The sequence below is a fragment of the Protopterus annectens genome, chromosome 2.part0 (assembly GCF_019279795.1).
Source record: "Protopterus annectens isolate FY-2018-M chromosome 2.part0, PAN1.0, whole genome shotgun sequence".
NCBI classification, from domain to species: Eukaryota; Metazoa; Chordata; order Ceratodontiformes; family Protopteridae; genus Protopterus; species Protopterus annectens.
Genome location: NC_056728.1, coordinates 707,110,344 through 707,126,835, shown reverse-complemented (window position 1 = coordinate 707,126,835; position 16,492 = coordinate 707,110,344). Strand labels below are relative to the sequence as shown.

Below are 16,492 nucleotides of genomic sequence, written 5' to 3'. Positions count from 1 at the left end.
CATCCCTTACCCCCTTAGAAAGTGGATAGAACAACAAGTTTTGCATTAGTATGCATTTTCTGAAAGATATGAAGTTTAAATTTCAAATATAAAACTGAAAACGGACTAAACCGACAAACTCCAAAAACTAATGTCCAAGAAAGCAAATAGTAAGATGACCACAATGAGGCAAATTGTATTTTTAGCGCTTTCATCCACTTTATTAGAGCGTGAACTTCTTCAGAAAAGACATGAGCCCTCTCTTTCTCATGTCTTTTAACACTCTATACAGGAAATGATGTCATTTTACATTCAGTTAAACAATAATTAATCAATCAATGCAGATCAATAAAGTCCTATTATGCTTTCTTTTTTAAAAATACTTAGATTTTCATTCAAAATTCTTATACAAAAATGTATAAAAAATGTCTATACATATAAAAAAAAAACATATATATATATATATATATATATATACACACACACACACACACACACACATATATATATATATATATATATATATATATATATATATATATATATATATATACATACATACATACATATATAAAAATTCCATCTCTTAAAACATTCTTATATTGGTGTATGTAAAATAATTCACTTAATGTGTGTGTGTGTGTATATGAAAAACACAATCCTTGCCAAGAATCTTCCGCTCCCTTACACTACTTCATCTTTGGAAGCACACACACACACACACACACACACACACACACACACACACACACATACATTCCACACACAAAGCACAAATGACATCATTTCCTGTATAGAGTGTTAAAAGACATGAGAAAGAGAGGGCTCATGTCTTTTCTGAAGAAGTTCACGCTCTAATAAAGTGGATGAAAGCGCTAAAAATACAATTTGCCTCATTGTGGTCATCTTACTATTTGCTTTCTTGGACATTAGTTTTTAAATTTCAAATATCTGCCATTATTTTGGGACTTCAGTCCTTAATGATTTGCCAGAAAAAACACAATTTTATGAGAAACAAAATGAAAATATGAGGCACAAATCTGAATAATTGTGACGTATGAACCCCCCTGCCCACACGCCTACCTCCCTCTTACGTACACACAGACCTACCAACTTATTAAAATGATAGGATCATGGGAGATTACTAGGCTAATGGCCCTGGGGCCTTAGAAGCCTAGCCAAGAGTTTATCCCCAAAAAAGAAACCTCAGTCAGCACCTGTTGACCCTGTCAATGAGGGACGCAGGTGGAACCCCTGGAACAAATTTGTGGTTTCCCATCCACTCATCGAAGTTGTGCTTGTAAGAGGGTCAGCAAGGTATTCCATTTGATGTGTATGGGACGTCTATTCCAGAGAAGGGGCAACTTCTGGGAGATAAACCTCTCTCTCCAACAGGTTTTGTTGATGTCGCATACTAGATTTAAGCCTTTTGACTGGGTAATATATGAGGAGTTAGACGTATGGATATGGAGCATCTCTAGTAGGGCAGGGTCGAGATTGCCTTGTAAGCGAGACACAGATCACCCCTGAGCAATCTGTACGATACAGAGTAGACTGATGACGATTTGAGCCTGTTCACATAGAACAAGTATTGGGAGGCCATGGATTTTCTTTGTGAGGTATTTCTGTTGCCTTTTCAGTTGGTGCAGGTGTTTGGAGAGATACATACTAAATGAGGCATTATACTCCATTATTGGCCTAATGAGGGAGGAGTACATAGAGGTAATAACCTCCTTATTTTCTGGATGCATTCCCTTTACTACTTATGAGATGAACCAAGTAAAAGGCTTTTCTGACCACTGCCACAAGATGATGGTTGAATGTGAGATTGTTGTCAACCTGAGTACCCAGGTCTCTCACAACAGGTTGTGTGCTTAGGGGGTTGCCATTAATGTGGTAATCAGCAGGGGCCATGTTTTTGCCGAATGGTATGATGATACATTTTTTTGCTTTTAGCTTGAGGCCATGACTTTCGCATCAGTCATTTGTTGCTGTGACACTCTCTTGCAGTATGTTAACATCATTTGGGGAGTCAGTAACAGCACCCAACTTACAGTCATCTGCAAACTTGGTCAGCCACAGGCCTTTTGTCTTTGCCTGGACCTCTGAGAAGTAGATGCCAAACAGTAGGGCTTCCAAGACAGATTCTCACCAAGTATCTCCTAGTCAATACTCATCCCACCTTGGGTCTCCTCTGAAAAAAGAAATGGTCTAGTGGGTCTATTCCAGTGAAGATAAACAAAAAAAAGTACAGTTAATAGAGCACCATCCTTCGTATACCAATAGATAACTCACTGAGCAAATTACTAAGCGAGTTATAACAGGCAAAAAAGGTGACACTGTCTTCTTAACTCTAGTCACTGTCACTTTTGCCCTCACTGTATGAGATTGTTTCTAGACTAGTCCATTTAGCCACTACCCTAAGTTAAGCACTGCCTTACATTTTGTGCCAGACCAACTATAAAATTGTCACTTGATAATTGTTATTTATTCAGTCATCTTTTCAGTTAGTCATCCTTTTTAATACACACATTTACTTTTGTCTAGATCATACAAAAGGAGTCTTCTTGACCACCGAAGTGCATTTGACAATACTTGATGAAAAATGAAATTAGATCCTTTAGACACTTTCACTGCCCAGTTACAAAAAGATTAAAAATAAATCACAAATTTAGCTGCTACATATTACAAAATCAAAAGGTAAGCAAACTAACTGAACAGTTACAAGTGCATTTCTTTTAAACAATTTTACAACTAGGAAAATATCAGGTCAAAGTACTACCTACACCAACTTTTAAAGAGAACCCGATTCTTTTAGTTTTATAACCCTCCACCTTTCCCCAGGAGCTACGTTTTTCCTCAGTCAAAAATGCATTACACTGACATCTACTAAAGTAACCCAAATATCAGGAACTTCAGAAACCTTCAGAAGGAAAGCTGTCTTGCCATTTATGCTGGTAACTTTTTTTCCCCAAAAGTATTATATTAACACAACTGCTCAAAATGAGACAGCACTAAAATTTAACACACTGAGTTTTCTAACCACAACATAACAACTAAATACCATGTCTCTTATGACCTACATTTCAGCATCAGGAAATAATTTCTTATTAAAATTACTTGGGGGAAAAATCATGCTGAGCTGTACAACAAACATTATTACATAATGAGAGAGAACAAATGTATGTAATCACAACTTTTTTGGGTCTCTCATAAGCAAACATCCTCAAAATAAGAATTTTCTCAACTTAACCAAGGTAACTACACAGCTGTATGCCTTCTCCAAATGTGATGCCATGAACACGTCTTAGATAATTAAAATATGAACAGCAACAACCGCCCACAGATGCTCAGGACCAGCAAAACTATAAGAAAGATATTTTAATGTCAACACATCCACCGACTAAGCGCTTTCACCTAAAAAGGCATCTTCAGAGTCGGTTTACACATAACAAGCACCCTATTTAAACAATTATAACAAGTTAATTAATGACATCAAAATTCAAATGCACCAATGAGCCAAAACCCCACTGCTTTCATATTTAAAAACACATTGCATAAACCAATAAACTTTAACAACAAATACATTGACATAAAAAATTGCCATTCTTATAAGAATTCACAGTATAACTTATCTAAATGATTATTTACATTTAATTTAAACTAAATACATACTATTAAAACTATAAACTTTTTACAATAAAAAACATTAAACATTTAAATACATATATAAACTTATGATTGTATACTTTGTATTATATGCAACTTGCTTTATACTTTAAAACTGGCTTAATAGATATCTAGTCATTAATGCCAGGAAATCTCATGGCATTAAGCCTCACCTGCCATTCAACCTCCAAAAGGGCCACCTTGTTACCAATGTCACCCCCCTGGTCTTCATAAATTCTATCTATGACAAAAAATAAATTTTTTAAAAACATTACATTGGCAACTATGTAGAAACAAAGCATTGTGTTGATCTTTCTTTTTCAAACTACGTACATGCTCACTAATTCTATCACGCAGTCTACGTGTGGTCATACCCACGTAAAATGCATCACATGTGATACATGAAGCAACATAGACTAAATTCTTTGTATTACAATTTCACAAACCCGGACAGGGTAATGTACGCTCAAAACCTTTTACACATAGATGTGTACCCTCACTAATGAACCTACAACATGTACAATTACCACACTTAGACATCTTAGATTTCCTAACTCTAGGTACTTTCTCAAGAATTCTTTTCAAATTTTCACCTTTACTAAACACAATTCTAGGTGTCCTCCCAATAATATCCTTGGTTGTATTATCCAAACAATGATTCCATGCATCACATAAAGCTGTAGCAATGCCAGTGGCCTTCTCATTATATTTAAGAATGAAACATGGTCCCTCCATCCCCACATATTTATCAGTACCTTGCTTATGCACATCAACTGTCACCTCCAAACTATTTCTAAGGATAGGGGAAAAGGCTGTATTCCTTTTCCTTACCACTTCTCTTTTCACCTTAAGTAATAGTTTAAGTGGATAGCCCCTATCCATCAACATACCTATAAGTTTGTACATTTCCTGTTTGAATAATGTTTCATCACTTATCAGTCTTGATATACGTACCATTTGACCCTTAGCCACACCTCTTTTCTGGTGATGAGGGTGGCAACTTGTAAAATGTAAAAGGGAGTTAGTATAACTATCTTTCCTATACAGGGTACTAGCTAAACCATCACCATCCTTAAAAATAGTCAAGTCCAAATAATTCACCCTATGTGCACTCCATACATGGGTAAATTTCAAAAAACTCGTAGAACAATTTATGTATTCAACAAACTCAATTGCACTCATCTCATCTCCATCCCACAGGATAAGCAAATCATCAAGAAACCTGTTGTAAAGCACAATATTCGCACAAAATCTTGATTGAAAAATATAAGCTCTTTCCCATGCCAATAGCACGAGGTTTGCAAAAATGGGAGCACACCTCGCTCCCATTGCAACCCCAGAGCACTGCTGGAAAGTTTCCCCTTCAAATTTAATAAAGTTATTTTTCAAAATAATTTCCATCAGGTCACAAATGAAATTTATCTTACTCTTATCAATGCTGGGACATAATACCAAACTGTCCCGAAACATTTCCATACCCTCCTCATGTGGAATGACCGAAAATAAATTAACAACATCTATTGTTAAAAAACAAAAGGTCCTATTGTAGTTTCCTATAACTTTCAATCTCTCCAGGCAATGCCATGAATCCTTTACAATATGGGCCACATCACTTAAAGTTGTTTTACATAATTCATCCACAAATGCAGCAAGGGGCTCAGTCTTTGAACCCCTGGCTGACACAATAGGCCTGAATTGCAACCGTTCTATGCCCTTATGCACCTTTGGGATACCAAAAATGCATGGAATAACGGTATTTAACGGAAAGAAAATCAAATTCCAATTCTGTAATCTCACCCTGAAACAGGGCATCTAATAAATACAAATCAATTCCTCTATAGGCAACATTTATTTCATTGACTGAAACCCTTGTATATGTACTATTATCCTCGAGCAAAACCATCATGGATGTAGAATAATCAATTTTGTTCATCAAAACCATCCCCCCACCCTTGTCTGGTCTCATACATCTAATATTATTAGACGATCTCAATTCTTTGAGAACCAATCTCTCGTGGGGTAAGGTTATCACCTAATGTGTTTCTCCCACCACATATTCTTCTAGCCTCAAACTCCATCAGCTTTTCTAAAGCTAAAATTTCATTACTACTTGGTGGGATAAACGTACTTTTCCTTTTCAGTCCAGAACCAATGTGGTTACCATTTAATGAAAAAACATCTTTTTTATCATGGAAATAAATCTCCAAATTCAATCTCCTCATGAAGAGCTTGATATTAATCAAAACCTGGGAAACATCTAGCCTAAAACTTGGTACAAAACTGATACCTTTAGTAATCAATTGAAAATACACATCCCCTACTTTGATGTCAGTGTAGTTATAAGTAAAAAAACCTTGCTGCTTTACAACTTTACAACCAACACATGGACCCGTTTGAATTGCATTTGTACAGTTTCCAATAACTTCATAATTAGTGCCAATGTTATCACAGTCACATCCGGGTGACACTTGTTCATATACATCACCCAAAGTAACAGCATAATCCACATTCAAAACCTCATCATCAATTAAGATATTATGAACATCCTGCAATGTCATATATTCATCACAACAAGTACCCCCCCCATTATTAACACACATTAAAATACCAGTAGGTTTTGGCTCAAAACAACAATCATTGTTATAAGTGAAAGTCACTAAAACCTCCTCGGCTGAAAACCTCGTTGCCTGCCCTCCATTTGTCTGTCCACCCTCGTGGATCTCTGATCCTTGTTCATAAGTCTCTCCGATCTGCGAGGGCCCGGAACCTGCTCCAAAAAAACCTCCTCTTCGAAACCATTGTCATGCATCACAGCATTTTCACACTCCGGTAAATAGAGACTACCAGAATGAACTCTTAACTGTTCCCCCTCACCCTGTAAGTGGTTGTTACCAAATCTGGTTTGTTGCAATCTATTACCAGGAGGGTAAGCATTGTGATGCTGATAATCAATTCTATCCCTTGTTAACTTCTTCTGCTTCAAGGCCTTATTTTTAACAACAAATGCTTCCAAGTTCCTTAAAACCCTCTGAAATTTAGCCTCATATTGGAAAAACAGGAGATCAGAAAAAATACTTTCATGCAGTTTGGAAATATCCTTACGCAATGTCGCTAGTTTGACACCATTATTGTTAATAATAATATCTAGCATCTCCAACCCCGTTTTGTCCAACAAAGCTACCAATTCAGAAAAGGCTCCGGTACCTTTTTCGATACCCATTGGTAACTTCCACAACCGGAGCCCCTTAGGCACTTGCTTAAGCGCCTTAGACTGCTCCAAAAACAAATTATCAAGTTGCAATGCTCTGTATTTGACACAGAGCTTATCATACCTTGAAATTTGTTCCTCCAGACTTAAAAAACTCGCCGATTGCAAGTCCGAATAAGAAGATCCAGTAAAATCACCAGCAAATACCGGCACCTCGAACCATGACTGAAGGTCATGCCCTCGCCTGCCATTCAACGCTTCACCAGATGGAACTCGTGTAACAGGTCGATCCCGATTGGTCAGATTGGCGCTGGCATCGCTATTGTCCCTCTGATTGGATACAGAACCAGGCACTCCACGAGAATCCGGAATTCCATGAGCAGACGTACCACAATTCGAGTTGGAACCCGATTTGCCCTTCGGCTTAGAAACTGCCTCGGCAAATGTACTTTGTTACAATTCTGTCCTGGCGGTATGGAATCTGCCGCTGATACAGGGGAATGTAACGTAAATAAGTCCTACTTGCGTATCAGTAGGACTAACACTGGTCACTCCTCCATCGTTCGCATTGTCCTTCTCATAGGTTTTCAATAACTTGTTTACAACCAATGACAGTTCCTTCAAAATACTCTCCATAGTACACGCTTAGTCCCAAATAACTGTAGACAGAAAATATCAGGTCAAAGTACTACCTACACCAACTTTTAAAGAGAACCCGATTCTTTTAGTTTTATAACCCTCCACCTTTCCCCAGGAGCTACGTTTTTCCTCAGTCAAAAATGCATTACACTGACTTCTACTAAAGTAACCCAAATATCAGGAACTTCAGAAACCTTCAGAAGGAAAGCTGTCTTGCCATTTATGCTGGTAACTTTTTTTTCCCCAAAAGTATTATAACACAACTGCTCAAAATGAGACAGCACTAAAATTTTACACACTGAGTTTTCTAACCACAACATAACAACTAAATACCATGTCTCTTATGACCTACATTTCAGCATCAGGAAATAATTTCTTATTAAAATTACTTGGGGGGAAAAATCATGCTGAGCTGTACAACAAACATAATTACATAATGAGAGAGAACAAATTTATGTAATCACAACTTTTTTGGGTCTCTCATAAGCAGACATCCTCAAAATAAGAATTTTCTCAACTTAACCAAGGTAACTAAACAGCTGTATGCCTTCTCCAAATGTGATGCCATGAACACGTCTTAGATAATTACTGTCAAAGCTAACTATGTAGTACAAAACACAAATGTAGGAGGTGAACAGTGCAGTACACCTTGTAGACAAATCTGTACTTAAAATGGCTGCTGAAATCTGAGTGCTGTTAAAGTTCTTTTTTCAAGATGCAACGCACTAAAATAAATCTGCCGGTTCAAAAACAAATTATTCTGATTTACATATCCTACATGAAGTTATACTGGACAATGTACTTAAATTTTCTGCAAGCCTTCTTCACCCAGTAGAGAAGTATCCAGATTGCTACCTTTAAATATTAGCACAGCTTTACTCTGTCGCATATCGCCTACTCAGAGGTGATCTCTGCCTAACATACAAAGCTATGTCAAACCCAGAACTGTTGGACATGCTCCACGTAAAGAAATCCCAGTCCCTCCAAGCTACATGCTGTAGGGACCTAAACCTTGTCACCACAATAAACAGAACATGCTGGAGGGATAGATTCCTATCTTAGAGACTTCCCATACTCCGGAACAAACTACCTGTCTATATCAAACAATGCTCCTCATTAGCACTCTTCAAGAAAAATCTTGATGATTGGATGGGAGATAGGAAATTCACCCCGGGGATCACTTCTGTGGCTCTGCTTGACAGGGGCACAGGAAAATAATTTTCTTGGGTGGCAAAAGCCAGGGTACTGTTTGGCTAGGCTTATATAGGCCCTAGGGCCAATAGCCTAGTACCTACCTAGGCAACCTATGCACTGCATTAAAAATATTAACTTAGAAGGAAAACCCGATCAATAACCAGAAAAATGCAGCAAAAATCTGTTCACTGGAAGTCAGAACTAAAAGAACAGTGAGTATACTCGAAGAAATAAATTTCTTAAGTTTCATTACTAGTATTCAAATGATATTCCAGCCGAGCATTTCAAGGTCACACTTTAAAATTCACTGAAAAACATGCATTTGCCTTGGATACACCTGTGGATATGATTCTGATTTACTATTTAGATGTGTTCCACAAATGTACAAAAAAATATCTAAACAAAAAAGCTACAGTAAAACTTTGTGAACTCATCAGAACTGTTACACCATTACATCAGAAACAATTATAAATGGCCAAGGGCAGATGATGAGGAGCCAATCAGATTGCAGATGGGATGTCAACCTAAGACCAACAGTCTTCTGGCTTTGACATAAGGATTTTACCTCCATAATTCAGATCCCAAAACAATCTACACAAAAATTTTCACTTCCAGCCTGCAAAAATAAAAAGGACAACAGGATGCTTAACATGGCTATTCCTTCTAACAGGTTTAGGAAAAAAAGGTTCAATAAAGCCCCCCCATGACAAATTCTCTCTCTCTCTCACACACACACAGACACACACAGATCATTGTCATTTGACATTTGAAAGAAAGAAAACAAAGCCACTTTATTCAAACAAGAAGCTATAGGCGATGTTACCTGGGTTTGGGCTGTGTGAGGCTGTCTAGAGTTACCGGGGGTCATGGTGACTCCTTTTTTGCCTTCCTACCCAAACCTGGTTGCCTTCACCATACTGGTTCACCATGTCTGCTGGTCCCTTGTTGTTCCCATTCTGGGAACTATTAATGTAATCAGATCCTACAAAGTTCTGGTAACCTCTAGCTATGCTAGGGGATATCAGAAGCTGGTTTAAGGTTGGAGTGGAAATGGACTGATGGGTTCCAGTCCCAGGACCATGCCTGAACCACTCCTTGTTACTGGGGGAGGGGTACCCCAGCCTATCAACTGTTACTCTTCCGTGGGGAGTTGAATGTATAACCCTGGCTAGGATAAGTGGCCCTGTATGAGGACAAACCATAAGAACTACTACTTACACACACCCCTACCTTTACCTACCTACTTTTACATCTGCACACCCCTACCTGCCTACTTTTACATCCGCACACCCCACTTACCTATTTCCTACACACACACACACACACACCTCTTAAAACACTTGCAACACATCTAACTCTCACTTGTACATTCATCATCAGTCCAAGCGTCTTCTGGAATTCAGATTCCACATGGGAGCAGAAGATGAAGATGTAAACCATCGGTCACACAGACGCAGAAGATGAAAACAGTTTGCAAACACCTGTTGTGTCTGTGCGATTGGACAGGATGCAAAGGGCATTCTTAAAGAGGAGCACCCTTTAAAATTTTTTTTTTTAATTTAGAAAATTAATTTCCCAACCAGCCAGTTCCAGGGGGGTGCAAGTGCACCTCCTTGTATCTGCCTGCTGGCACCCTTGGTCTTGATATTCTTTCATTTCCTCACTGAAATATCCATTTCCTCTTTTTAAGTTATTCAACTTGTCCCAAATTTCTTTACACTTTTCTTTCATTATTACAGCTATCAATCCTTTATCCATTTCCTTTAACCATGTCAACACTTTATATAAATTCAGTGATGCTACATAAACAATTGATCCTAATCCTCCTCCTTGTTTTTTTAAGCTGTAATACTCTCTTAACTGGATTTAATCTTAAACCCCATATAAATGCAAACACTATTGACAAATAATTCTTTCTCGTGTTTTATTGGAACTGAAAACATGTTCGCTAAATATGCTATTTTACCTAATCGAACAAAATTGATCATATATACTTTTTCCTGTATGTCAAATTGTGTTCTCCAAAACAAACATATATTTCTTATTTTTTGGATCATATTCTGCCGTTGTATTATTCTGTATTCATTACCAAATTTTATACCCAATATCTAAATGTCTTCCCTATTAAACCGAATGCCTCCTATTTTTCCTACTAATCCTAAACCTTTACTTTTATCCTTATTTATACATAAACCAATAACTTTTAGCTCTTGACTAAGTTTCTTAATAGCTGTCTCAATCCACTCTTCATTTTCAGTAATTATCACTATGTAATCAATGCAAGAAAACATTACTGCAACTTGAATTCCTTCTTTTATGCTATATTCTGCTAAAAATTAATGTTATTTAACTGAAAACGGTATTCATAATTAACACAAATAAAATACTGCTTGCTCAAAAACCCTGTGTTATACCATTTCTTATATCTATATCTTCACTTAACCAGCCATTTATTACTCATATTACTTATTTTCATATAGTGAAACAAATATTGTTATCTTTTACTTACACTTGTTTAAAATCTTCCATAAAATTTCTTGTTGTATCTTATTAAATGCTTTGCTCAAATTACCTGTCAAAATTGTAAGCTCTAAATTTCTATTTATTTATTATATCATCCACTATTTCCCTTATTATCAAAGGTTCTTGGCTCTCTTTTCCTTTTTCCCCCAAATACTGTTTCATTCAGTAATTTATTTGCTTTACCTTCCAGTGTCTTCTCTATTACTTTTATAAAAATCTTATACTTCACATTGCTCAATACTATTGGTCTCTAGTTGTTTATATCTTCTTTTTTCAAATAAATTTTATAGCTCTACTACAGTTTTTTGTCTTTCACCCCTTTCTCTAATCATTCTTATAACACCTCTACAAAATATTTCTTCTGCCAGTCTAACATATCTTTATACATTGAATATTCTGTCCCATTCAGGCCTGTGTCTGATTCCATATTTATTGTCTTTAGTACATTTCCATTTCTTCAACTGTTATGCTTTTTCTATCCCCTCGTTTTTTTCTTTAGTATTTTTTTCAGTCTCCTTTTATGTCCTCTTTCTGTTTTGTACTTTGAAAATGCCTTCTTTTATTGCATCCATTATTTCTTTTTTTGTCTTAATATCTCTTTTTCATTAATTATTTCTCTTATTACTCTTCTATTTTCTTTTACAAATTTAAATATGGTGCCACCTCCTGTTTCTTTCCTTATAAGAAATCACCTTTGTTTAAACAACATTTTTTATTTTTTCTTGATTCATTTCGTGTATAACTTTTTCTCTTTCAAAAAATCCTTTTCTATCTCTTATTACCTCTCTAAATGGTTGATGACATATTTATTTATACTTTTGTTTTTTCTCTTCTGTTCTTTTTAACCTTTGCCATTCTAAAAAAAAAAAATTCTTTAAAACGTATCCACCAACTTGTCCAGTTCACATAAAACACCCTTGTCTCTATATATTCCTTCCATAATTGTCTAATCCTTTTTCTGTCTTCCTCATTTAAGTTGGTTTCATTTATTCTTTTAATACTTCTACCTGTTTTTATATATCCTTCTTTTTCTTGGATCTGTATCCAAATTGCCACATTTTGTTCCTTTATATAAAGTTTTCAAGCTTTCCAAAATCATAAAGTACTCTATTTCTTTTTTTAAATTACCCTTTTATATGTCCATTGTTTCCCATAAATACAATTTCCACTTTTTAAAATCTCTGTAACTACTTTAAAATCAGCCCCTTCTTTCATCCTTTTTCTTAGTCACAATTAAAATTCCCCACCAACATTATTTGCATATTAACACTTACATAGTCGAGGATCTTTTTAAACATCGGCTTTCTTTCTTTTTGGGTAACATATGCATGTACTGCAGTAATTCTATATACTTGCTTTTTCCATCTCACATCCAATACTGTCACTCTACCTAATATTACTAAAGTACAATCCAACATTTCTGTAGTGTTTTTACTTAAAATTCCAATGCTTGAACACATTTCATCTCCTGTATTACATATAACATAATTTTCCCACAATTTATTTACCTGCTGTCTCTCTCCTCCTATCAAAGTTCTTCTGTCTTCTAATATTATAATATCCATATCAAGTGTTCTACACCATTCTAATACACCAAACCTTTTTAATATGCTTTATACTATTCACATTTATATGTAAGATTTTCACTTTTTATAAAATCATTTACCTTCTTCATCCTTTACCTTTTTGTTTTCTCTCAAGTCTATATTCTTAAATTTACATTTTCTATATTTTACTGTTTGTCCAATAGAATTTTTCTTACCTTTAATCATCATGCAATGAATGTCTCCCTCACCACTTGAATTAACTATTTCTTTCATCTCTTCTTTATCTCCCCCTTTTTATAATGTCTTCCTTATCCCTTATTCTCTGCCATTATATTTTTCCTGCTTTTCCTCTTGTTCCACTTCTATTTTATGTTCTTGAACAATTTCTTGTTAATGTTTGTCCTCCCCACTTTTTCTTCTAAATTTTCTTTACAATCCATCTGTGAATGCCCTATTTGTTCTCATTTTTTTGCTTCATGACCTACTTTACCACAAATATAACACTTTCTCTTATCACAGTTGCTAATTAAATGATCATTTTTACCACAAAGAAAAATGTTTTCTGTTGCCCCAAATATTTTACAGTCCCTCTGCTTCCTTCTACATTTATCATACTTGGAATATGTATTATATTTTCATTTTCAATACAACAGCATGCTGCTAACCCACAATCCGTAAACCTCTGTTATCATATATTTTTGTAATGTCCATAACATCTTTGCATATAGTCTTTCAGTACTTCTTTTTCTACTTCAGTTCAAAACTGCACGTTCATTTTCTTTTTTGTCTCTTAAATGACATACAAGTTTGAAGGGCTATACTTTTTCTTTACTTTAGAAATTTTTCCATATACTGTCCTGATTCAAATAAAATGTCACAAAAAGAGTATTTATGAATATGAATAAATGCTCTTACTTCTCTGTGAGCAGTACCCATGGGTGCAATAATATTACCCCAGATTTCATAACTGCCAAGTTTTTTTCCTTCTAATGATTATTCTTACAAGATAGTACTACTTCTTTCTAACATCCATTTTCTTTTCCTCCCTCTTTTCTACTTCTCTCATGGTTTGTGAGTACGATCTCTTCGCTGTTTTTTTTGTTTCTTCCACTTTTTCTTCCTGTATCCTGTTGATTACTTCTCCCCATGAGACTGTCTTTTTGCTTTCTGGTTCACTCTGATTAAATAAATCATTTAGATAAACATCTCTGCTGTGTGATTAAGAGCACCACATTCAAGGTTTACCTTCTTATTCTGCTCTATGCTTTCCATATTTTTGCTTATGGTAGCTTCTTCTTCTCCAAGTCACCTTAGTGCCTGGACCGGAAGCAGAAAGCAACATATATGCGTCCACCTATGAAAAAGAGTAGGGGAAGTTTCCTGATGTCCTAACCAAATTTCCCTTAGTAGTAGTAGTATAAATACCACTTTGTTTCCCCTGTAAAGAAGCTACCCAGTCAACAAAGGCAAGGCTTGATAAATAAATTCTGTAGACAGTATGTATACCCACAGGAGGCTAGATTTTCTTGAGAAACTTACACTGGGGACACTTGTTGTCTGAGCATTGCTCTGTACCACTGTAGTAGTACCTAAAAAAGGCTAGTATTTAAAAAAAAATCTTAGAGCTGGTACTCAACTTTACTGGTACTGGAGGCAGGTGGGATCTAAGCACCTTTAATTATGCTTTGTGACTTCTGCCATGAGGTGAAACATAGCATAGCTAGATGTGATGTATTCCTGTGCTGTGTTCCTATGGATCCCTCTGTCAGAATGAAGTAGGTAGGGTAATGTATTCCAGCACCATGGCTATTAGGAACATCCTTAGCATTAGTACGACCTGACATTTATTGTGGAAACACGGCTTGATGACAATTATGATCCCGCTCTTGTAGCAGTAGTGCCCTAGGTTCCCTATTAGAATACCGAAGACGCATTCTTTCGAATGCATCTTGGTCGAACTCAAAAGCCTGAAATGGCAAAATATTGAAGCGGCTTTTAAGCAAATTCTATCCCTGGGGAAGAATTTGCTTGGCTGCTTCGTTACTTTGCCGTTTTCAGCACTGTAGTGCGGTCTCAGAGTTGGTATATTTAAGTAGGGGGGGTGTGGGGGGGAATAATTACTTAATAAAGGATTTTTGACTGGAAACAGACTGCCTGCCTTGCTTGAATTACTTTCAAATACTTAATAATGCTGTACAATTATATATTTTCTATTATTACTTTTTGTTTTGTTTTGTTTTGACTTAAGACGAGTTTACGTTCGCTAGTTCTACTACTATTGTGTGATCTGATTAATATACAGTGATTAACCTAAAATATATGGACTGAAAATCTTCCACACAGAGAAGTTTCTTACATTGTTTTGTCTTTGGACCCACTACACTTTAGTGGGTTGTTTTGAGACTTCGGGGATACCACGGAGATTACTTGTAGAATGTTCCCAATACAAACCAGTTTTCAGCAGTCTCTCAAAATTTTCATATTCCATCTTGCTTATATTGTTTTTTTTTTAACTCTTGCCTTTTCTTTGCAGTTATGTTTGTTTGTTTTTAGATCTTCTGTTTTTATTGTCTGATTTATTTTCAGATGTTTTATGCGTTTGATTTATTGCATCTAGTGCTTAGGTTTAAGCACCTAAATTAATTTTAATCTGAGGGAATCTTCATAATGATTTAAGCTTCTCACTGTTTTTTTTTCCTTTAGTTTTAGGTGTAGTTCTTAGATACTTTTTAGTGCTGTCGTTCCTTATGGCCACTTTGGGAAAAATCTTGGGGGAGAGGAGCCATTTTTCCCTTTATGGACACACCTTCCAACACCCTGCTGAGCTGGGTGAAGGGATGTGCTGCTGATCTCCCTTCCATATATGGGAATTCATTGGAAAAGCTTTGCTTAAAGTAGACTTGTTGCTGGAAGATGTTCTACTAATATCTGCTCAGCTGAAACACTTAAAGATATAGTCACAGATAGGTACCTCTATAATTGATCTTTGTTGCACTAGGCTTATTCAGTATACCATAAGTTCTAGTTTTATAAAACAATATTGAAGTCATCCTGTAATGCTTAATCTTACTTTTCTTTTCACTGATTTAAAGAAGCATTCCATTTAAATCGTTGCAATAATTATGCAGTGTCATTTATTCTTTTCTAAACAGAACCAGTGTACAAGGCAGCATGTGCACTAACAGTCCATGCTATTGGAAGATATAGTCCTGATGTATTGAAAAATCATGCAAGAGTGACCTTGCCACTGGCATTTTTGGGAATGCATGCAGTTCCAGAGGAAGAAGAAAAAACAGAAAATGGTGATTCAAACCTTTGGACGGAGGTGTGGCAGGAGAATGTACCTGGTAGGTTCTTGATTTTTAAGAATATTTTATATTGCTTCATATGCTTGATGTCTGTAAGAGGCAGGCATTTCTTTTTTTTTTTCAAAACAAGTTTATTGTTTTAACATATAAGAGAAATATCATAACAATTTTATACAAATAATTAAAAATAGGTATTATTATAATATTCAACAAAACAACTAAAGTATTTACAAAGACATCCACTACAATCAGATCAATTAATTAAACTAAAATACTGTGCTATTGAAATTAGAATTTTTTTAACAAATTTTGTAAGTTATCCCATACAATAAAATGTGATGTTTTTCTAGTTGTTCTCATTCTAATTGTGCTTATTTCCATATGACACATTATATTCATAACATTTTTAAATTCATTGAGCGAAG

The 16,492-nt window shown here is 35.7% G+C and overlaps 1 protein-coding gene across 1 annotated transcript in view; it reads left to right on the top strand.

Moving 5' to 3' along the window:
• ECPAS (Ecm29 proteasome adaptor and scaffold) overlaps positions 1–16,492 on the top strand; it is a 2,158,898-nt gene that overhangs the window by 1,757,305 nt on the left and 385,101 nt on the right. Inside the window, exon 41 of the mRNA XM_044061033.1 lies at positions 15,912–16,106. Within this exon, the coding sequence (XP_043916968.1) occupies positions 15,912–16,106 (195 nt within the window). The remainder of the gene's footprint in view (positions 1–15,911; positions 16,107–16,492) is intronic.